The sequence below is a fragment of the Leptodactylus fuscus genome, chromosome 7, assembly GCF_031893055.1.
Source record: "Leptodactylus fuscus isolate aLepFus1 chromosome 7, aLepFus1.hap2, whole genome shotgun sequence".
Taxonomy (NCBI): domain Eukaryota; kingdom Metazoa; phylum Chordata; class Amphibia; order Anura; family Leptodactylidae; genus Leptodactylus; species Leptodactylus fuscus.
In genome coordinates this window covers 11,847,414-11,872,233 of record NC_134271.1, presented here as the reverse complement: position 1 = coordinate 11,872,233, position 24,820 = coordinate 11,847,414, and the positions used below count along the sequence as shown (strand labels likewise).

The 24,820-nt window shown below is 42.4% G+C and overlaps 1 protein-coding gene across 1 annotated transcript in view; it reads left to right on the top strand.

The window, feature by feature from the left end:
• SHANK2 (SH3 and multiple ankyrin repeat domains 2) overlaps positions 1 to 24,820 on the top strand; it is a 282,554-nt gene that overhangs the window by 185,619 nt on the left and 72,115 nt on the right. Inside the window, exons 14-15 of the mRNA XM_075281002.1 lie at positions 2,872 to 2,947; positions 22,124 to 22,206. Of these exons, the coding sequence (XP_075137103.1) occupies positions 2,872 to 2,947; positions 22,124 to 22,206 (159 nt within the window). The remainder of the gene's footprint in view (positions 1 to 2,871; positions 2,948 to 22,123; positions 22,207 to 24,820) is intronic.

Sequence of the window (24,820 nt, the reverse complement as noted above, 5' to 3'; positions counted from 1 at the left end):
AGAGAGTCCCAATGCCGGTGTGAAAATAGAGTGACAAACCGCAGCAAAGACTGTACGTTAGAAAGCACGAAAGACACCGACCATAGCACAGCCCAAAAAGCAAAATGTGTCATGTCGGAACGCACAGTGGTATAATGACTCAGCAACATATTTAAAGTGATAGTTGCATTCAAATACATGAAATATGAGTCAGCACGTTTACATGAACAAAACCTCAAAGTACGAAGTAGACAATTTACTAATGTCACAGAACAAACCACATGCTGTGGAATAGGGCGGCTTCAACCATCTGACACAGGAAATACGTCACTGTCAGGCCCGTTTCCGTTCAGGGTTTCCGTTCAGGGAAGTCCACCTGGAGACCCCCCAAGCAGAAACCTAATCCGCATAAAAAAAAGTGGTTACTTATGGAAACCCGCGGACCCCATAGACTATAACGAGGTCCATGTGGTTTCCACTTGGTGCTGCTTGTAGGATATTTCATACGGATCGGGGAAAGGAATGTGAATCGGGCCTCAACCTGCCCATAGCGATGAGTAAGGAGCTCAGGCTCTGAAACACGTAAGCGGTCCAGTATGTCGCATCGTCATTGTTAGTCCGGTATGTCTACATGAATTTTTTTGAATAACGCTGAATTTGTTTTTTTGTTTGATGTCTGTGTTGGGTTTTTTATAGGACCAAATGTTCCTATTCATTAAAAGCTAAGTTTTATCTGGATCTATCGTTGTGCTGGATATATTTTTTTTCTCATGCATCCTGTATTATACTCCAGAGCTGCGCTCACTATTCTGCTGGTGCAGTCACTGTGTACATACATTACATTACTTATCCTGTATTATACTCCAGAGCTGCGCTCACTATTCTGCTGGTGCAGTCACTGTGTACATACATTACATTACTTATCCTGTATTATACTCCAGAGCTGCGCTCACTATTCTGCTGGTGCAGTCACTGTGTACATACATTACATTACTTATCCTGTATTATACTCCAGAGCTGCGCTCACTATTCTGCTGGTGCAGTCACTGTGTACATACATTACATTACTTATCCTGTATTATACTCCAGAGCTGCACTCACTATTCTGCTGGTGCAGTCACTGTGTACATACATTACATTACTTATCCTGTATTATACTCCAGAGCTGCGCTCACTATTCTGCTGGCGCAGTCACTGTGTACATACATTACATTACTTATCCTGTATTATACTCCAGAGCTGCGCTCACTATTCTGCTGGCGCAGTCACTGTGTACATACATTACATTACTTATCCTGTATTATACTCCAGAGCTGCGCTCACTATTCTGCTGGCGCAGTCACTGTGTACATACATTACATTACTTATCCTGTATTATACTCCAGAGCTGCGCTCACTATTCTGCTGGCGCAGTCGCTGTGTACATACATTACATTACTTATCCTGTATTATACTCCAGAGCTGCGCTCACTATTCTGCTGGTGCAGTCACTGTGTACATACATTACATTACTTATCCTGTATTATACTCCAGAGCTGCGCTCACTATTCTGCTGGTACAGTCACTGTGTACATACATTACATTACTTATCCTGTATTATACTCCAGAGCTGCGCTCACTATTCTGCTGGTACAGTCACTGTGTACATACATTACATTACTTATCCTGTATTATACTCCAGAGCTGCGCTCACTATTCTGCTGGTACAGTCACTGTGTACATACATTACATTACTTATCCTGTATTATAGATAGATTATCAGTATTACTTATTCTGATGTTTTCTGTCACTCGGGCTGCAGGTTTGGTTATGTGACAGATACTGGACTGTGACAGATTTTAGTGTTATCTGGCACCAGACCGAGCGCAGACATTTAACATGCAGCCCCAGAGAAGGCGACTTTGTAATTAATTTTTGCTTGTTAATTAGCTCGATGCTTTACAGTATATGGCTGGCAGTCTGGTGGAATGATACATATAGGAAATCAATGTGAGCGTCATGTGCCGCCGCGCTGCTAGATACATCATTTTGGAATATTTGCTGTGCTTAATGTATTACATCGATCGCTCGCTAATTCGTTTGGGCAAAGGACATAATAAATGTTAATGAGCGGATGCGGCCGACTGATGAGCGAGTCCTGCAGGTTGTATAGTCCTGACCTGAAGTCATATATATGTATAAGAGGTGGATATACCTTATTAGCTCCTCACTGCCCCGACACATAGGCCTGGTCTGTACCGGCGTTACACAGTGGACTGAGGATAGTTCACACAGTGCAGTTTTTACTGCTCCATGCTTTAGCTCTGTTGATTTTGTTGATGAACTTTTCCCCTTAATTTCGGTTGGATAAAAACATGAGTATAAAATATACCGTAACACAGACATGTGATAGATGGATGGATAGATAGATGTCTGTCTGTCCCTTCCTTGAGCTTGAGGACTGTTTCCCCCCCCCACTTGGAACTCAGCCTTGCTGACTATAGGGTATCTGCAGTGCTCTATTAACCCCTTCCTGACGGAAAAGGAGCACTGCAGATCCCCTATATTCAGTAGCCCGAGCACTCTCAGACACAGGGATACCTAATGTGTGTATGTGTTACTTTTATATGTAGGAGTGATTTAGAACTTTTATTTATCTTATATTTTTAAAGCCTCTTTTTTTTTCACCATTTAATGGGAGATTCTACACATTATTATTGTGGCTGGTCATAGACTCCCCCCCCCAAAAAAAAATAAATAAATAAAAATAAATAAATTATAAATAAATAAATAAATAAAAATAATAATAATTTTTTTTTTTTTGCTTGACTCGAGTATAATGTAATTTTACTATGAAATCTTACAAGGTGATGATTTTAATTGGTTTCAGAATTTTCCTTTTGTCTTTTCAAGAAACGCGGACAGACAGGACGAAAAAGTTGTTTCGCCACTACACAGTTGGATCTTATGACAGTTTTGATGCTTCCAGGTAAGACATTCCCATCTTGTTTCTTGTCTATATCTCTGTAATGTCCTCCACACGGCGCAGATCCTACAGGAGATCTTGGTTTGCTCAGGTATTTCTAGTGTGTGGCCTAGGACATATCTCCACCTGATATGTGGAGCTGGGCCTGGTGGGATGAGGGGCCCCTGCTCTACCGATTGTTGGGGGTTAAAAATAAAATAAGGTCGCTCTTCTTATATTTGTAGATATGGAGTGGTGGGCAGCAGCAGAGAGAAAACCGGCAAAACTGGGTAAATTGACCCAAAGTAGAATTCACTTCTCAGTCTTTGTCTCTGGTCATCGGCCTTAAGAAGTTTTATCAGTTTGCTGTGCAGGTTTGCAATCTCCTTATGTTTGCCAGGAGATAATCTAGTGTTCTATTGGACGAGACATTGCCTTTAATGGGACTTTAGTGTGTTATTATTAAATTGGTAGTCGGCCTAGGCTTTTGATTGTGTCAGAAGTGATGTTCGTGGGAGCTATAAGTGGTCATAGATCTGCAGCTGATGATCCATTCCTTAGGCCCGGTTCACATTACATTCAGATCCTACATCAGAGGTATCTGAGTTTTCCAAAATGTGTTTACTAATTTATTCCTATTATATGTTGTATTGTTGATATGGATTTATGCCCACTGTCACCACCAGGGGGAGCTCAGCAGTTTACAGCCTACTGGATTATAATAAAGTTCATTGTATAAACTGTATGCTGTCAGCTCCTGAGCTCCCCCTAGGGGTACCTACGTGCAGCCTGAAATGTGTCAGTACATGTAAACAAGGTTATCTGTACAGAATGTCAACCCGAAACTAGGTGCAGACCGAAAGGGGTTGTGGACACCCGTCCTGTATACACAGGTTACGGGTTATGGTCTTATTGCAAGGGGATCAATCACCAAGTTCGCCAGTGACCTGGAAGACTGAAGGAAAGGTCTCCTTGTGAATGGAGTGCTGTTGCGCTTGTGTGACTTGTACTCCATTCACTTCTTTGGGATTGCCAGTATCGTAATGTCCGGTAGCTTCTGCTGCCTCATAGAAGTCAGTGGAGTTCCAGTCACACAACACACTGGCGTTCCATTCACTTCTATGAGGCTGCTGGGACCGTAATCTCTGGCAGTGTCTGCAGTCTCATAGAAGTGAATGGAGCACCAGTCTGAAGACCTTGGGGGGATGTTTAGTCCCCATCCTTCTGATCACTGTGGTACCCACCGATCAAAGCCCCCTCAGCGATTGGATACTTATCCCCTGTCCTGTGTATAAGGGATAACTTCTTTAAAGGGGTTTGCCAGGATTTACGTATTGATGGACTATACGTAGAATCGGTCATACATATGTGATTGGCAGGGATATGACACCTGGGACCCCCGCTGATCAGCTGTTTGTAGAAGCTGCAATAATGCTTTTTTCCTGTGTCAGGTTCATCAGTCACATGGTACGGTAGCAACTGAATGGGGACGAGCTACAATACAAAATGCACTTGCGACTTCCTCGCTCTTATTCTAAGTGTAGTCCACGAGGGACAGAATTACTCCAGATATTACTTGTGGGGGGCCACACGGTGGCTCAGTGGTTAGCACTGCAGCCTTGCAGCGCTGGAGTCCTGGTGTTCAAATCCCGCCAAGGGCAAAAAACCATCTGCAAGGAGTTTGTATGTTCTCCCCGTGTTTGCATTGATTTCCATCCCATATTCCAAAAAAGACATACTGATAGGGAAAAATGTACATTGTGAGCTCTATGTGGGGCTCACAATCTATATTAAAAAAAAAAAAAAAAAAAAAAAAAAAAAAAGAGATATTACTTGTGGATCAGTTCTGGCAAAATCTGCAGATGTGGATGACATTTTGCAATACTATTTCCTGCAATTTTCACTCCGACCACTATGCCTATAGACTGACACTTGCCAATTCTATAGCAGCATTCACATCACAGACAGTATTACAATAGAAGATAACACCTCTATAGATAACACCTCTAAGCCGTCATTACTAACAATCGATGATGTCACATCTTATTTCCTCCCACTCCCCATGTCTGGAAAACTCCTCCCATCTTTTCCTTGCCCCAGGACTTTCTGCAGTCTTCTCTTCCCAGTTAAGCATCTCCCTTTATTTTTGGCTCTGTTTTTCACCCATTGAATTAAGTTTTTTCTCCCCCCCCCATCCCCCCGCCTCCTCCGTGGTTGTCACCAGTGTGAATGCTGCTCTGATTTCTCCCTGTACTGCTATGCATAATTACTCATAATTAGTAGTGTGGGCTGACTGACTATTGATCTTACCAGAATTTAGCATCTGCTCTGCAGACACTGCACTCCAGCAGAACACGGTGTAATCTCTGCAGCCCGTACCTGACCCTGCCATCCATGGCTGCAGCTTGTACACCGCCAGTGCCGGCTCCAGACCCGCTGCAGGATATCTAGTATATAATATAAGGACTGGGCCGCTTCCTTCTCTTATACCCGGCTCCATGGCTGTCAGGTCCATAGTCATTGACAGAGGTGCGGAGACGGATTCCGCGGATATGATTGGGCCTAGTGTCCTGGCTGGCAGCTTGTAGGAGGAGGTGCCGGGCATCAGGGCACCCACGCAGAGCCGCATGTTACAGCGCTGGCAAACAATGTGAGCAGGAGAGGGGATGGCAAGTGACAGAGCCAAGTATAGCCACAGTGATACCCGTCAGGGAAGTGTCTGCAGGTCCTCAGGGAAATTGGGACTCAAAGTTTGATTGATTGTGGACTGATATTGTGTCTGCCCAGAGTTGGGGCCTATAGAAGATGGGGCCTAGTCCTCCAAATCTAGCAGAGTGTGCAAGAGGGATGGTACAAAGCAAAAATAGATGTCTGTACATTATATACTACTCTGTATCTGTACATTATATACTACTCTGTATCTATACATTATATACTACTCTGTATCTATACATTATATACTACTTTGTATCTATACATTATATACTACTCTGTATCTATACATTATATACTACTCTGTATCTATACATTATATACTACTCTGTATCTGTACATTATATACTACTCTGTATCTGTACATTATATACTACTCTGTATCTATACATTTTATACTACTCTGTATCTATACATTATATACTACTCTGTATCTATACATTATATACTACTCTGTATCTATACATTATATACTACTTTGTATCTATACATTATATACTACTCTGTATCTATACATTATATACTACTCTGTATCTATACATTATATACTACTCTGTATCTATACATTATACACTACTTTGTATCTATATATTATATACTACTCTGTATCTATACATTATATACTACTCTGTATCTATACATTATATACTACTCTGTATCTATACATTATACACTACTCTGTATCTGTACATTATACACTACTCTGTATCTATACATTATATACTACTCTGTATCTGTACATTATATACTACTCTGTATCTGTACATTATACACTACTCTGTATCTATACATTATATACTACTCTGTATCTGTACATTATATACTACTCTGTATCTGTACATTATATACTACTGTGTATCTATAGATTATATACTACTCTGTATCTGTACATTATATAATACTCTGTATCTGTTCATTATACACTACTCTGTATCTGTACATTATACATTACTTTGTATCTCTACATTGTATACTACTCTGTATCTATACATTATATACTACTCTGTATCTGTTCATTATATACTACTCTTTATCTATACATTATGCACTACTCTGTATCTATACATTATACACTACTTTGTATCTATATATTATATACTACTCTGTATCTATACATTATACACTACTCTGTATCTGTACATTATATACTACTCTGTATCCGTACATTATACATTACTCTGTATCTATACATTATATACTACTCTGTATCTGTACATTATACACTACTCTGTATCTATACATTATACACTACTCTGTATCTATATATTATTTACTACTCTGTATCTGTACATTATACACTACTCTGTATCTATACATTATATACTAGTCTGTATCTATACATTATTTACTACTCTGTATCTATACATTATATACTACTCTGTATCTGTACATTATACACTACTCTGTATCTATACATTATATACTACTCTGTATCTGTACATTATATACTACTCTGTAGCTGTACATTATACACTACTCTGTATCTATACATTATATACTACTCTGTATCTGTACATTATATACTACTCTGTATCTATACATTTTATACTACTCTGTATCTATACGTTATTTACTACTCTGTATCTGTACATTATACACTACTCTGTATCTATACATTATATACTACTCTGTATCTATACATTATATACTACTCTGTATCTGTACATTATATACTACTCTGTAGCTGTACATTATACACTACTCTGTATCTATACATTATATACTACTCTGTATCTGTACATTATATACTACTCTGTATCTATACATTATATACTACTCTGTATCTGTACATTATACACTACTCTGTATCTATACATTATATACTAGTCTGTATCTACATTATACACTACTCTGTATCTATACATTATATACTACTCTTTATCTGTACATTATATTCTACTCTGTATCTGTACATTACTCTGTATCTATACATTATATACTACTCTGTATCTATACATTATATACTACTCTGTATCTGTACGTTATACACTACTCTGTATCTATACATTATATACTACTCTGTATCTGTACATTATATACTACTCTGTAGCTTTACATTATACACTACTCTGTATCTATACATTATACACTACTCTGTATCTATACATTATATACTACTCTGTATCTATACATTATATACTACTCTGTATCTGTACATTATATACTACTCTGTATCTATACATTATATACTACTCTTTATCTGTACATTATACACTACTCTGTATCTGTACATTATACACTACTCTGTATCTATACATTATATACTAGTCTGTATCTATACATTATTTACTACTCTGTATCTATACATTATACACTACCCTGTATCTATACATTATATACTAGTCTGTATCTACATTATACACTACTCTGTATCTATACATTATATACTACTCTTTATCTGTACATTATATTCTACTCTGTATCTGTACATTACTCTGTATCTATATATTATATACTACTCTGTATCTATACATTATATACTACTCTTTATCTGTACATTATATACTACTCTGTATCTGTACATTACTCTGTATCTATACATTATATACTACTCTGTATCTATACATTATATACTACTCTGTATCTGTACATTATATACTACTCTGTATCTTGTCATTATATACTACTCTATATCTACATTATATACTACTCTGTATCTGTACATTATACACTACTCTGTATCTATACATTATACACTACTCTGTATCTATACATTTTATACTACTCTGTATCTATACGTTATTTACTACTCTGTATCTGTACATTATACACTACTCTGTATCTATACATTATTTACTACTCTGTATCTATACATTATACACTACCCTGTATCTATACATTATATACTAGTCTGTATCTATACATTATACACTACTCTGTATCTATACATTATATACTACTCTGTATCTATACATTATATACTACTCTGTATCTGTACATTATACACTACTCTGTATCTATACATTATATACTACTCTGTATCTGTACATTATACACTACTCTGTATCTATATATTATTTACTACTCTGTATCTGTACATTATACACTACTCTGTATCTATACATTATATACTAGTCTGTATCTATACATTATTTACTACTCTGTATCTATACATTATATACTACTCTGTATCTATACATTATACACTACTCTGTATCTATACATTATATACTACTCTGTATCTGTACATTATATACTACTCTGTAGCTGTACATTATACACTACTCTGTATCTATACATTATATACTACTCTGTATCTGTACATTATATACTACTCTGTATCTATACATTATATACTACTCTGTATCTGTACATTATACACTACTCTGTATCTATACATTATATACTAGTCTGTATCTACATTATACACTACTCTGTATCTATACATTATATACTACTCTTTATCTGTACATTATATTCTACTCTGTATCTGTACATTACTCTGTATCTATACATTATATACTACTCTGTATCTATACATTATACACTACTCTGTATCTGTTCATTATACACTACTCTGTATCTGTACATTATATACTACTCTTTTATCTATACATTATACACTACTCTGTATCTGTTCATTATACACTACTCTGTATCTGTACATTATATACTACTCTTTTATCTATACATTATGCACTACTCTGTATCTGTACATTATGTACTACTCTGTATCTTTACATTATACATTACTCTGTATCTATACATTATATACTACTCTTTATCTGTACATTATATACTACTCTGTATCTATACATTATACACTACTCTGTATCTATACATTATATACTACTCTGTATCTGTACATTATACACTACTCTGTATCTGTACATTACATACTACTCTGTTTCTGTACATTATATACTACTCTGTATCTATTCATTATACACAATCTGTACATTATACACTACTCTATCTGTACATTATATATTACTCTGTATCTGTACATTATATACTACTCTATCTATACATTATATACTTCTCTTCCTCACCCTGCTGCTTCTTTCCCTATTACACATTTAGCACAAGGCCTGTTGCACGTGGCAATAATGGCAGTACCGTACAGTCAGTTCCATTGCTCATGTTACACTGATGTCAGTATAGTGACATCACAGGTGGCATTACATATTCTATACATTCATCACTCTATTATGTCTTCTTCCGCATCATGTATCTCCCTGTACCCACCTGTAGCCCACACTCTCTGTATATAGATTATATACTTCATCACATTCTTATATCTCCCAGCCTTACACTAAGCCCATATACCTACTGTACACACCACACGTAATAGAAACACATCACAAGTGACATCCCTATGAAGCCCTATGTTATATGTGTGCATGACGCCCACCCGCTGGATGTACAGAACATATCACTTACATGATAACCCATTACATGATGCTATTACTGATGTCATACGTACGGTATCATCCTGCAGGCTTTACTGTACGTCCCTACCATGCACATACATCCTATCTGGTTTACACTTGGTGTTACATTGTATCCTTCCAGTGTATCCGATCAGTGCCGGGCACATTGCTGTTCTCTATCACATCTATACACCCACACAGCGCTTCAGAGCCACACACGGTATTATTGTGCTCCATCTGAGACCCAGGAGATAATCTGCCTTGGGCCACCCAGAGCCTCACTAGAAACAGGCCGTCTCCATTCATGAATCGTCTCGCGTTCACTTCCGTCTGAGCCAGATGACAAATTACATGTGAAGACGGAGCTTTTATAGGCCGCGGCGCTTCACATTGATTAATATCTTAACTGAAAGGCACATTGGTGATTCAGAAGTATTTACCTTAAAACACTTGCAGTTAATGCGCCGATGGCGGCCGGGCGGTCGTACGACAGAATTACCCAGTTTTAATTAAACCCCGATGCATAATTTAGAACGGTCCATTTGTGTGGGTTTGACTCATACAGACTGCTGGCGCGTTAACGCTTCGTGTCCTGATGGAGGCTGATACAAGGGGCTTTAGGTGCACTAGATAGGAGGGGTGACATGTATGACCACAGCTGTTAGGAGAGGACAAATCTCTCAAAGCAGAGGTTGGAGGCCCCCCCTATACATATGACAGGCTTCCGATCTCTCCAAAATGAAGTTGGTTCACTTTGCTCCAATGTGTTATGAAGAACCAAGGGCGTAGCAATAACAAGTGCAGTGGTAGCAGGCACTACCAGGCCCTGGACCCAGAGGGGACCCCAAAGGTAAATTGGGGCCCCATTACAGATTTTGCAGTGATCCCCAGGAGTTACGAGCTTTACTTCTGCAAAGAACCTTCCTGTAAACAATTAACAGGGTTTTTCCATGGCATACTTATTGGTTACCTGTTCTTATCATGGGTCATCAGGTCATGGTGGGGGTCCGATACCTGGCACCTCTGGTGATCAGCTGGGTGAAGAGACCACAGTGATCACCCAAACTCTATACTAATATTATTATTACAGCTCAGTTCCATCCAAGGGAATGATGCTGTACTGTGAGACTGATGAGCATGACGTCATCAGCACAGGGAAGAGGCAACCGCTGATCAGCAGGGGTCCCAATTGTCAGACCCACAAGGATCACATATCCTAAGGATAGGCCATCTATCTACAAGTCTAGGAAAACCCCTTTATTAAGATATTTTCCAGGCTTTGGATAGTCTATTGATATCAGATTGTTGGGGGTCTTGACCCTCCCACTGATCAGCTCATGGGCTCTGCAATTTCTTCATTGTTTACTTTGACTCTTTGACCTGTGCACCGTCTTAGGGGAGGTGCAGGGTACTACAGCTCTGTCCCATTCAAGTCCCCTTTAAACAGCTCTCGGCACTCCCACTCGGTGGGAGTGCCGAGAGCTGGATCTCATTCCAATGTGATACATTTGCACAGTAGTTTGAGTAATATGTAAGTATAGCTACATACGCAGTGTATATCAGTATTATTAGTTCACTATAGTGGGAGCATTAGGTAAGTACTGTTATAGGTAATGTCTATCAGTATTATGAATGCACTTTAGTGTGAGCATTGTATATAGGCCATATATATCAGTATATTATGGTCACTGTAGTGTGAGCATTGTATATAGGCCATGTATGTCAGTATTTTTTGTTCAGTGTAGTATGAGTATTATATATATCAGTATTATTAGTGCCCTGTTTGCACTGTATATAGGTACTAGACACAGAGGTGTCGCTAAAGGCTCATGGGTCCTGGTGCAAGACTTCCTAATCTGACCTATTTACAACCACGATCTTAAATTCTGCACCTGGGTGCACTGGGTATAAATAGTGCAGCCATAATATACTATACGTAGAAATACGGTATTGTATACTGTACTCAAATAATGTACACACAAGTACTGTCTCCATAAGCCGTACATCTGCTGCTTTTCTTGCTGTATGTTACGTCATGGCGGGGGTTTAGCACATCAGGGACAAGAGCAGCAGCCTGACCGGGGAGATAGATGAAGCTTGTGTTCATCTGGGTCATCGGGTCAAAAGTCTGGTGTATGTCCCCTTTAAATAGTTTTCCAGGGCTTTTCGGTGGATGGCCTATCAATGTGTGATCCGCCTAAGCTCTCTCCATTGTGCTTGTGATGTCACACACATCGGTTACTTGTCTCAAGGGCTTGCAATCTAATCTCCCTATCGGACGACGAACGGTCTTTGGATTGTGATAGAAAACCCAGGCAAACATGGGGAGAACATACAGTACAATCTCCTTGTCCTACATCCTAGCCTGGATTGGAACCTAGTACTCCAACCACTGAGCTGCAATACCAAGCACAGCCACTGTGCAGCGTACGGCGCTCTTCTTGGTATTCACAATTATGAACTAAATAAAAGTCACTATTTTACCTCGATCCTGATTAATAAATGATTGTTTAGGCCGCACCCCTTTTAAACACCTTGTCCTGGGGCAGATTGTAATAAGGGAGAAATTGGTTGTAGCCCGAGGCCCAACAGTAAATCGTTGCCCATTTGCCCTCATTATAGTCTAACGCCATAACTGTGATGCTTTGTTCACACTAACATTTGGGTGTCCATATTTGGGTTTGCATGGGGACCTGAAAAACGGAGATCCTGTCCGCCTAAAAAGACTTAAATAGACTATAATGGGGATTGCCGGATTACTGAAACCGGAGGAGAGAAAAATCTTTTGGTTTATTGCCCAGCCCTATTATACATTGTATATTGTGTTCGTTGTATATTATGTTATACGTTGTATATTATGTTATACATTGTATATTTGGTGGCCCTTTCTGTGCTCCCTCCATACTACCACATAAGGGGGCGCAAGGTCAGGGGTGAAGATCCTGTTTGGAGTCGACCATCAATCACGTTGCGTACCTGTGACAGGTTACGTTTTATATGACACATATACTGCTCGTATTTACCATCTCTACCCTACAGATCTCACTGACAGCTATATACTCCCAGCCCGTGGTTACTGCTTGTTCACCATCTGCATCAATATACTTGCGAGCGTGAACAAGCCCTTAGTGCAAAATTAATTGGGCAGCACAAGTCTGTTGGCGTCCTCATCTATCATACGCGCCCCATTCTCCAGATTTACTGCTAATGATGGCCCAGATTGAGGTTACCTATGGGAGATATGGCACGTACAGAGTTAATTAGGAAACCGTTGGGGGTGCATTTACACGGTCAGCTTTTTGCACGCAGCTTTTGGGGCCAAAACTAGGAATAAATCTACTAAGAATGGCATTTATGCATCTCTGGGACCTATCAGTGCCAGCGACGTAACCTGAAGCTCCCGGGCCCTAACACAAAATCTGCAATGGGACCTCTAGTTACCTTGTATATACCACGAAGAATACAGTCCTATGAAAAAGTTTGGGCACCCCTATTAATCGTAATCATTTTTAGTTCTAAATATTTTGGTGTTTGCAGCAGCCATTTCAGTTTGATATATCTAATAACTGATGGACACAGTAATATTTCAGGATTGAAATGAGGTTTATTGTACTAACAGAAAATGTGCAATATGCATTAAACCAAAATTTGACCGGTGCAAAAGTATGGGCACCTCAACAGAAAAGTGACATTAATATTTAGTAGATCCTCCTTTTACAAAGATAACAGCCTCTAGTCGCTTCCTGTAGCTTTTAATCAGTTCCTGGATCCTGGATGAAGGTATTTTGGACCATTTCTTTCTACAAAACAATTCAAGTTCAGTTAAGTTTGATGGTCGCCGAACATGGACAGCCCGCTCTCAAATGATCTGAAAACAAAGATTGTTCAACATAGTTGTTCAGGGGAAGGATACAAAACGTTGTCTCAGAGATTTAACCTGTCAGTTTCCACTGTGAGGAACATAGTAAGGAGATGGAAGACCACAGGGACAGTTCTTGTTAAGCCCAGAAGTGGCAGGCCAAGAAAAATATCAGAAAGGCAGAGAAGAAGAAATGGCTGTTGCAAACACCAAAATATTTAGAACTAAAAATGATTAAGATTAATAGGGGTGCCCAAACTTTTTCATAGGACTGTACTGGTGTATGTTATGTAACAGAAGGACCATTGGGCCCCCCTCAGGGTCTGGGGCCCGATAGCTACTTCTGCATCCCCTATAGCTACACCCCTGCTGGTTACGCTGTTTCTGTAAAGGCCGACCGTAGCTGACGGTCTTCACATGTCATGTCCTGTTAAGTAGCGGGACATGGAGGCTCATTTTAGAAATGTGCGGGGTCCCAGAGATGTCTTACATGGGAAAACCTCTTTAATGTGAGAGAGTATAGAGGATAGGGGCTGTGCTTCCTCTTATTTTCAATCCACTTCTGTATTTGGCTTCTAAAACTGCATGCAAAAACCTGAAGGTGTACGTGCAGCCTAATAGGACTGTGTATACTTTATATCCACCAGGCACGGGAGGGGACGGACCCTCGAGATGAATGCTTTTGCTCTTGCATGGTTTTAGCCGGCACGTTCACATCTGCTGCCCTTTGGCTTGTCACATTTTGTTTACAGATTTGTCACGCTGCGTGGTCTCGTGGCGTCATTATGTTATTGCTCTCAAGCAAGTCAGGCTGGAGGGCCGGGGTGGGAGATGGCTGGGCCCGGATTCAGGGGGTTAGACACAGACAGATGATCAGATCTTCATTGCACTTGTCTTTGTGCAGTGGTATATACAGGGGGTAGAGCAATAGAATACAACTGGGCCCCCGGGCCTGTAGAGTAAGAGGAGTCTCTAGAAAAAGGTCATTATAGATAGGATAGAGGGGTTTGCATAATTTAGGACATCGTCACGGAGTGTGATTATATTTCATTCTTCCGTATATTGAGTACTTAGATCAATGTGTGGGGTCAAGACTGAAATCTGGGCCTGGGAAGGGTCTAAATGCCCACAAAGTCTGTGGAAAAACAGCACAGGCCGCATATGGATGATATAAGTGTACCACTTGCTTTTCCAGGGACCCAGTGATTTCCCACAGTGACCCCAAACTACAGAACGGATTTATTAAAAGCCCACCCACCATATACCCCTTTTATCCCTTCATGCCCACCCTGAGTAGTGGCTGATACTTTCTACTCACCTATTCGGGCTCCAGTCCTGGCTGCCCTCCTCTGCCGCCCTCCTCCAGGGTGCGCTGTTGCCGATACTGAAGAAGGCCGGGACTCTGTACATCACACCCCAGTATTTATTAGTGTAGCGCCACCCAGAGGAGTTAGCAGAGGTCAGCCAGGACAGGTGAGTAAAAATTATTGGCAGCTGCTTATTGAAATAACACAATGAATAGCTGCTGATGTGTGTCACCCAAAATGTCTTGGCGTATCACCTACACATTAGATATCTCCCCTGACACCCCCATACACATCGGCCGATTATGCGTGTGTTCTGAGTGTAAGAGGAGAAGCAGAACTTTGGCTTTGGTAGGCCAAACCACCGACTCCGACTCCTCTATTTATCCACATCCAGACTCCTTCATAAATGACAGAAAAAGTCAGAAGCCGTAAAGATCCTCTATTAATAATCATCGTATTCTATCACTAAAAATAACGAATCGTTATATTTTGAAGCCACAACTTTTTTTTCTACCTTCACCCACAATTGGTCCCAACTCCATCTCCTTAAATCCAACTACAAGGCCGAGCTTAGAACAAAAGTTTGCGTAGGTGAAAATCCAACATGGCCAATCCCTATCACCTCGAAGTCAGAGGGCAGAAATAGTATAAAGTAGTGCAAAGGAAACATGGTGGAGCTGCCCCATGAATCGAGCGCTATCTGGCTGGTTGCAAACTCTGGTTCCCCAGCTATTGAGAAACTACAGAAATTCTCCCGACATGTTCTCACATCCTGCAGCTACACACGTGGACAAAATTGTTGGTCACAATGGTCACAGAAATAACTTCTGACAAAAGTAATAATAACCAACAAAACCACAAAGCTTCTGGGAGAATGTCCTATGGACAGATGAGACTAAAAAAATTAAACTTTTTAGCAAGGTACATCAGCTCTATGTGACACATGACTGTTATGTTCTGGGGCTGCTTTGCTGCATCTAGCACAGGGTGTCTTGAATCTGTGCAGGGTACAATGAAATCTCAAGACTATCAAGGGATTCTAGAGAGAAATGGGCTGCCCAGTGTCAGAAAGCTTGGTCTCAGTCGCAGGTCATGGGTCTTACAACAGGATAATGACCCAAAACACACAAGAATGGGCTAAGAGGAAAACATTGGACTATTCTGAAGTGGCTTCTATGAGCCCGGACCTAAATCCTATGGAGCATCTTTGGAAGGAGCTGAAACATGGCGTCTGGAAAAGGCCCTTCACACCCGAGACAACTGGAGCAGAGGAGGTGCCCAAAATACCTGCTGAGAGGTGCAGAAGTCTCATTGACAGTTACAGGAATCTTCTGATCGCAGCGATGGCCTCAAAAGGTTGTACAACAAAATATTACGTTACCGGATCCGTCATTTCTGTCCAGGCCGAGCATGAGGTTTTTTGTTTGTTTTTTTAAATTCTGTTGAAGCAAAAAGCAAAGTCTGACTTCCATTTGTTCATTTTCATAGAATTTTTATTATTACAATTGTCAGATTCCGGTTATTTCTGTGACCATTGTGGGGTTTTCTTTCATTAAACGAGGGGACCAACACTTTTGTCCACATGTGTATAAGGCATGCTGGGAGTTGTAGTTTCCCAACAGCTGATCTGAACTGGGGCCATGGTTTTTCTGTCCCGTCGGGCCCCGGCCTTACTCTGTTTTTTATTATCTCCCCAAGTCGATCATTTTTTAGCCCCTACCTTCCAAAAACCATAACTTTTTTTTTCCTCTTCTCAGAGCTATGGGAGGGGCTTATTTTTTGCAGGACAAATGTACGATGTACTGGAAAGCTGGAAAAAATCCACAATGGGGTGGAAATAGAGAAAAACTACGTTGGCTCCGCTTTCTTTTTGTTGCCAGTGTTCTTGTAGATCGGGTCGGTTACAGCGATACTAGATTTAGGATAAGGCCCCATGGGCCGGAAACCTGCGGCGTGATCGCATCTCGGTTCTTCCCGCAGCGCTTTCAGCAGAAAGTTCACTGAGTTTTCCTCCTAGGACTTTCCGTTACCATTATGTCTATGGGAAAGCCGCCGGCGTTTCTGTAGATATAATTGACGTGCTGCAACGGTTTTCGGAATCGCAGCAATTTTTTTTCCCACAAAGTGGGCATGGGGTTCGCATGAATCCCATCCACTTTGCAAGTAATGTAAAACGCCGCGATTTTTCCCACAGCGTTTCCGGCCTGTGGGGCTCCGGCCTTATATCGTTTTTAAGTTTTAACACGTTTTAAAAAAATACAAAATTATTAAAACTCCATATTCTGACCCCAATCATTTCTTTATATTTCCCTACTAGCATGTGCCCGCGACTTTGTCTGCGGGTTGGTTGCAGCGCTGAGCCGCACATATTTAGCGAACTCATGGTGGCTATGATCTCCTGCACTCCTTACACCATTTGGTCCCCTCCCTATTTACTACTCCCCCCCCCCCCCCCGCGCATCAGGCCCCTTTCCCCCGGCACGCACTACCGCGCCCATGCCCCTTTTTCGCCCAAACCCATGCCCTTCCTTCCCTTGTGGTGCAGCCGCCCACTTGCAGGCTCCCCCAGCTCCCCGCGGCACTGGCCCCCGCTGGTTACCCCTCCCTTGGAGACCCCCCAAACAACCACCCCCAAACTCCCCCCAGCACCCCCCAACCTAACCCCCCAACCCCCTCATTCCCCCAAACAAACCCCCCAACAAACCTACCCCTACATCGTGTGTCGACACTGCTACATCACAGCCTATGCCGCTCAGCACCACCAGACATGGCCCAGGCTGAGCAGCACCCGGACCCAGTGAACTCACCAATGAATTATAGGCGATCCAGTTCTTTTGCAGCTGCTACCTATGCTGGCATGTGCAGTCCTAGGCCGAGCGTGTGCTTGTGCGGCCGCAAGCTAAGCCGGCATGTGTGATCCAGTCCTGCACGTGTGTTGGCCGGCTATTAGCGAAGCCGGCCTGTGCTCTGCACAGCTGAACGTGTGCCGAGACGCCATCGTGTCTGATAGCTCCACCCAAACAGTCAGCCCAGCCAATCTGGGAACGGCTCAAAGATCTAGGATGACGTCATCTCAGGTCCTTGAGTGTAGCCCGACGGGCAAATTTTCGTTAGCGGTGCCAAAGTGCGGGCGAGCAGGGGGCTACTATGTAGCCTATGTTTCAAACCGGGACCCAATGTATGTGTGTGTAAAATTCCAGCCAAATCCATGCGGCCGTTTTGCCGTGATTAAGGAACAAACATTTAAACATTCAAACCCACAAACTTTTTATAATATTAGTAGGATAGGATAGTAGGATACTGAGCCACATTAGGCCTCTCTTTTCCTGCAGAGCCAGATGTACTTTATATTTCTACCATTTTGATCAGTTTTTGTTCCAATTTTATGGGAGGCGAAACATAAATAAACGTCGTTTTCGGCTCTTTTGTTTGTTTGTTTTTGACCGTCATATGGGTAAAATATTTTTCAAAGTTTATAGTTTGGGCATTTTCAGACACAGGGATAACTAATGTGTTTTATGTGTTTTATTTTAATTTTTTTTCTATGTTCTAGGAAAAGGGGGAGATTAGAATTTTTAAGTTTTTTTTTGCTGTTGTTTTTAGATCCCCCCGGGGAGTCTGCTCACTAACACAACACAAAGCCTTGCTAATGCCGATATATTGTAAAATCCATACACTTGCACAGCTTGTAATAGGAATGTGTTGAACACAAGCCTGGGAACCTGTAATAGGCTCCCAGCTGCCCGGGCAATGGATCACCGACCCCAGACCTCGTCCAGAATCCTACCGAAAATGGCGGCCCCCTTGAGTGGCTGGGAAAATGGTGCCTTGGTCATCTTTGATGGAGGGTATTAAATGGTGTGCGCGGAGATCTGGTGGCCACCATATTTAAAGACCCGACATTTGCCGTAGTATCAAGGGTGTATCAGTTCCAAAACGCCTCTCAAACCAATAACCTATAATCAGAGCTGAAACCTACTTATGTGGCCACAAACCGATGAAGCAATGCAGAGATATTCCTCTTTTCATTTATATGCTAATCAGCCTGCAAGTGCATTGGAGGCGGAGCTTGATTTACCTGATTTTCCTACAGACTTTGCATATCATGTCATCAGAGGAGGCCATTGCAAAATGTGGATTGTTTTCAATCTGTCATGGAGATACGGACGTGTTGTTGTGCTTTGGAGTATTACAGTGTATACCATGATGTATACAGTTAATAGTCTATGGCAAGAAGTTTCTGTTGCGGAGTTTAGTCCGCAATTGTGGGTTCTCAATTGCGGACCAATTGTATTCAGTGTGGCCTCTTACACTACCGAATATTTTATCCGTGGTGTGTCGTGCCATGACCGGGGTCTGCACTGAATACCGCAGGTCCGCAAAGTCACAGATGGCACGTCACGGCACGGACTGTCCCATAGAACTCTATGAGCACATGCTGATGGACATGGACGTCTGCGGAATGACTTTTTGGAGTGAAATTAATGTTGCTGATCAGCAAATTGCGGACCACAAAAATCACCACAGTCGTGTAAGACCAGCCTTATTCCTTTGAGTGTAGCCGGAGTGAAATCCGCAGCAAAATACATATTTTACAAATGCAAATTCTCGGCTTGTGGACTTCCCCAGGTTTTTGCAAATCCTGACTAGGAAATTTGGCCCCAGCGTACATATAGCACTGCTGGTTGAGGTTATTTTACTCCCAGGATTTTGCATTTTTTTTGCTCTTCTTTCAAAAAGTTGCATCACATAAGCGTCTCAAAATCTTGGCCCGGCCGAATGTCACCACTTTTCATCTTGATGTGTGAGGTGGCAGTAAAATAGCAGCTTGGACAGTTCTAGTAAAATGCACCAAAAAAGTTGCAAAACTTTAAGTGCATGTGAAAAGCTGGAGTGGGCTTGCAGGGTGCAAAGGGAAAGCGAGGGCATGGGGCATTTTGCAATGTTGACAATGGTATAACGTCATAAAAAATCATTAAGTCTGAGGGCTCGCGTTGTAAAAACACAGATTTTTTTCTTCTTTTCAGGGGTTTTCCAGCCCCAAGTTGATTTTTCATATTGATGACCTATCCGACACTGGGACCCGCACAGATCAGCTGATGCAGCAGTCTCCGTGTGCCCAACGTATTCAAGTGTGTGCTGATCTGTACAGTGACCCAGTGTCAAACCCCGACAGATCACAGACTTATCCTGTGTAGAGAACATGAGTAGGAAAAACCCTGTTTATTATATTTATTATTCTATTTTGGTATCTGGATTACTAACTTTTTCCAACGTAGACTCTGACGACACCCAAAGCTGTCCACAACTTCACCGCTTGTACTGGATGTATCTTGTATATGAGATGGTGATGTAGGATGTAGTATATACTGTGTATGTTGGTTCATATATATATATAATGCAGTATTGCTGGATTATGCGGGTTACATACGGTGTGTGTGTGATGTCAGACGGTGCAGTATACCCTCACACCACACAATAGACATATTGGCACATACTAAATATTTATTTTGAGTCCTTTCTGAGCGTTAGTAACTTCATAGCAGGGTAATATCTCCAGTTAGCGATGACTAGTTTTATCCTGAGGGTTAATCTCCTGGTGCAGGTAGAGTCAGCGGGGGAGAGCTGATCAGTATTCATGTCAGTGTGCAGCATGCAGAGGACCGGTGTCTTGCAGCAGTCGCTTCATCATCACCAGCTCCCTCTTTGCCCCAGTGACGTCACTCATCCCTGAGTCAGTGCTAACCAGGATGCCCACAGCTGCCCCTGGACCCGTCGCCGCCGTCTGACAGCTCAGATGTCACCCATCACCTCCTGAAATGAGAAGGGTCATATGAGGTAAAGGGAGGCATTCTGCATCAGCACCAACCTGGGACAGTCGCCCGCTCCGCCAGGGTCTTCCTTCTTGGATCTGATCTTTCTGATGTTGTAATTTGCATTGGATGGGGAGGGAGGGATAATCCCTACTCTATGCCAAACCGGAGGGGGTCTATGGAAAGACACCAGATGTACAGTATATAGCGTGGCGTTAGCATGCTCTTCCTTGGAGGGGTTAATTCTGGTGCAGGAGCATCTGTCCTACTGTAGGTGGCTTTAAGGTAGTGATCACTGGAGGTTGGGATTATTTTGGTTATTACTGCTCCCCCCTCCCCTGCATCCTCCTGGGAATACAGCCGTACCCCGCTCTACTATTGAGATGATGCAGTTTTCCTGACACCGTGGAAATGTGCACTGGATGACGCGGAGCTACACGTTGCTAGCATTCCTGGCAGTCACATGATCATGTGGGATCCTTGCAGCATGCAACATTTAATAAGACTAGAAATGGGGGTTTGATGCAAGGCTCTCTCCTGTGACTTCATATATGTGCCTTTAGCTTGGCTTGGACAGGAAGCAGAACCAAAAAAAAAAAAAAAAGCAAAAAAGCAAAAACATACAAGCCTGTTTACATGATGCCACCTGATTTCTGGCTGCCTGGTGTCGGATTTTGGAAGAAGATCCCGGTGGATCCTTAGCCGAAGAGTTTATTAAGGGATCGCTGTGCAGTTCTTGTTGTAGTTTCTGTCTGGCACACAGCTGACATGATCACACGCTCTCCCAGCCATTTGTACATAGGAAGGATCAGCATGCCGGTTTTCTACCTCTGTCTGCTGCAGGCTCTCCTCCCCTCGCATCTCGTGCATTCTGCCATGTAGTAGTGGTCCTGCCGGGTGCCCTTTTTTTTTTTTTTTTTTTTTTTTTTTTTTTTTATTATTATTTTTTAATGTTTTTATTTTTTTTGCATACTCTTTCCTTGCTTTTTTGGGATGCCACCCTCGGCACCTGCAATGCCATCTGATTAATTGGGATTGACAATGATGATGATGAACATGCATTCTCGGAGAGCAACTGCAGCCGTGATGATGAGAGGCTGTAATAATGGTCGCTATGCTCGAAATTCTCCCCACAGTGACTGCATTATCGAGGAGAAGACCGTGGTCCTACAGAAGAAGGATAATGAAGGCTTCGGATTCGTACTCAGAGGGGCAAAAGGTAAGAGGCGTCCGTGCCCATGTCAGGTAACGTGTCTGTGTCTGTGTGTTTTTGTTCATGCCTGAAATTTAACGGGAATCATTGCTGCTCCTCTCAGTTGCTAGACAACACAGTTCTCCCCCTGCTCCGCCACGCCGCTCACATAGCCAGCATCCTCCATCCTCATCCTCTCTGCCTTCATACGACACCACATAAGCATGCAAAACTTTTGCAAGCATCAATTAACCACCATGTCTTAGGGAAGGGGGGGGGGGGGGGGAGCAAGTGTTTTTGGCTCTGCTGTCACTTAAGGGGTTAAGGCAGGCAGTCGTCGCTGCTTGTTTGACATACAATTAACGCGTGCCCTGGTATTTCCACCGCGCTGCCCACACAATAGCACAGATCGGTGCGAGGAGCCGCCGTACACCAGGTGCAGAGCATTTTGCAACGGACCCTAATAAGTTTCACGACTTTCTTGGCAAGTTGCCCCCATTTTCCAATGCCCTGAACCTGTATACCTCCTCCTTATAGCCCCCCTGATACGACCAAGCCGTTATATCCACCATGCACATTAGCATATTGCGTCTATATAAAGGCTCCCTTTCCATTCTAGTATCCCCGTAGTGCTGCCGACTGCCGTCATACAATGGACCCACCCCTCGTCTGACAAGACTTTGGGATTAGAGACGCTCCAGGCCCTGCACATGACATTAGGCAAAGGGGAGGATTCGGAACTGTAAATTTGGCAGGACCAAATAAAGTTGCGGAGGACGGCGGGGGCTTCTGAAGCTTTTGTGTTTGATGATAATTTTGTTGACAGGTGTAACAAGTCCCAGCTGCGGTTTTGGGGTCAGATGTGCTTTATTTATGTAAAGTAATGCTAAGTAGCTGGAATGAGGGGCGAGTATGGGGGCAGGTGCCAAGGGGAGAGGCACAGGTGTTACTGATGCATTCTGGGAGATGGAGCAGCGAGTGGGGGGGGGGGTGATTGGATCCCCTGGCACCTATACCTCAATCCTGTGTAAGTGGGTTAGCACCTAACATAAGGAGTCCATAGCATGACGTGCGGAGAATCTGGTTCATTCTAATAGAAAATTCCCAGAATTCCTCCAGTTCATCCCAGTTATGGTCTCTGCAGCAACTGTGTTACTATATGTATATATACTCGTCTACCTGTATATAGCAGCGCACTCCTGTACTGAATAAACCACATGGTCCTGCGCTGTATATACACTATATACACAGATGGGGAAGAGCTTCGGGGGCTGTCGGGCCATATATCCTGGGAAGTCCCAACAAGTCATTCTACCATAGCTACTTCAATATAAGACCATCTAAATATTTAAGGAACACTTCACAATGTTAGGGAGCTCCTACAAAACAAATGTTGCAAAAAGACAAAAAACAGCAGTTTTGATTTGGTTTTAGTGCAGCTTCACTTGCAAAATTAGAAAAGGTTGCCAAACCTGCACTAGTAGGATCCAAACTGCAACAGATGATTCTTCCCACCCAGCACATACTAAAATACATCTTTCACCATCACTCACAGTAAATCCACTGACCTCAGGCTGCCTTAGTATCCCCCAAACTGTATCCTGCACCTTAGTGACCCCCACACAGTATAATGCCCCATTTATGTCATCCACATAGTATGCTGCGCCCTTAGTGGCCTCCAAACAATATAATGCCCCCAACTGCCCTCCCACATAATATAATGCTCCCCAATAGCCCCCACACAGATTAATGCTCTGCCGTAGTCCTCACAAAATATAATGCTCTTCTTCAGTCCCCATACAGTATAATACTCCCCTGTATCTCCAATACCGTATAATGCTCCCCTGAAGCCTTCACACAGTATAATGCTCTCCAGTAGTCCCCACAATATAATGCTCCTCTGTATACCCCATACAGTATAATGCTCCTCTGTAGCCCTCATATAATTCTCCCCACACAGTTCAATGCTCCCCAATAGTCCCCACACAGTTCAATGCTCCCCAATAGTCCCCACACAGTTCAATGCTCCCCAATAGTCCCCACACAGTTCAATGCTCCCCAATAGTCCCCATGCAGTATAATGCTCCCCAATAGTCCCCACACAGTATAATGCTCCCCAATAGTCCCCACGCAGTATAATGCTCCCCAATAGTCCCCACGCAGTATAATGCTTCCCAATAGTCCCCACACAGTCCAATGCTCCCCAATAGTCCCCACACAATACAATGCTCCCCAATAGTCCCCACACAGTACAATGCTCCCCAATAGTCCCCATGCAGTTCAATGCTCCCCAATAGTCCCCACGCAGTTCAATGCTTCCCAATAGTCCCCACACAGTACAATGCTCCCCAATAGTCCCCAAACAGTTCAATGCTCCCCAATAGTCCCCACGCAGTATAATGCTCCCCAATAGTCCCCACGCAGTATAATGCTCCCCAGTAGCCCCTACACAGTATAATGCTCCCCAATAGTCCCCACACAGTATATGCTCCCCAATAGTCCCCACACAGTACAATGCTCCGCAATAGTCCCCACACAGTACAATGCTTCCCAATAGTCCCCACACAGTATAATGCTCCCCAATAGTCCCCACACAGTATAATGCTCCCCAATAGTCCCCACACAGTACAATGCTCCCCAA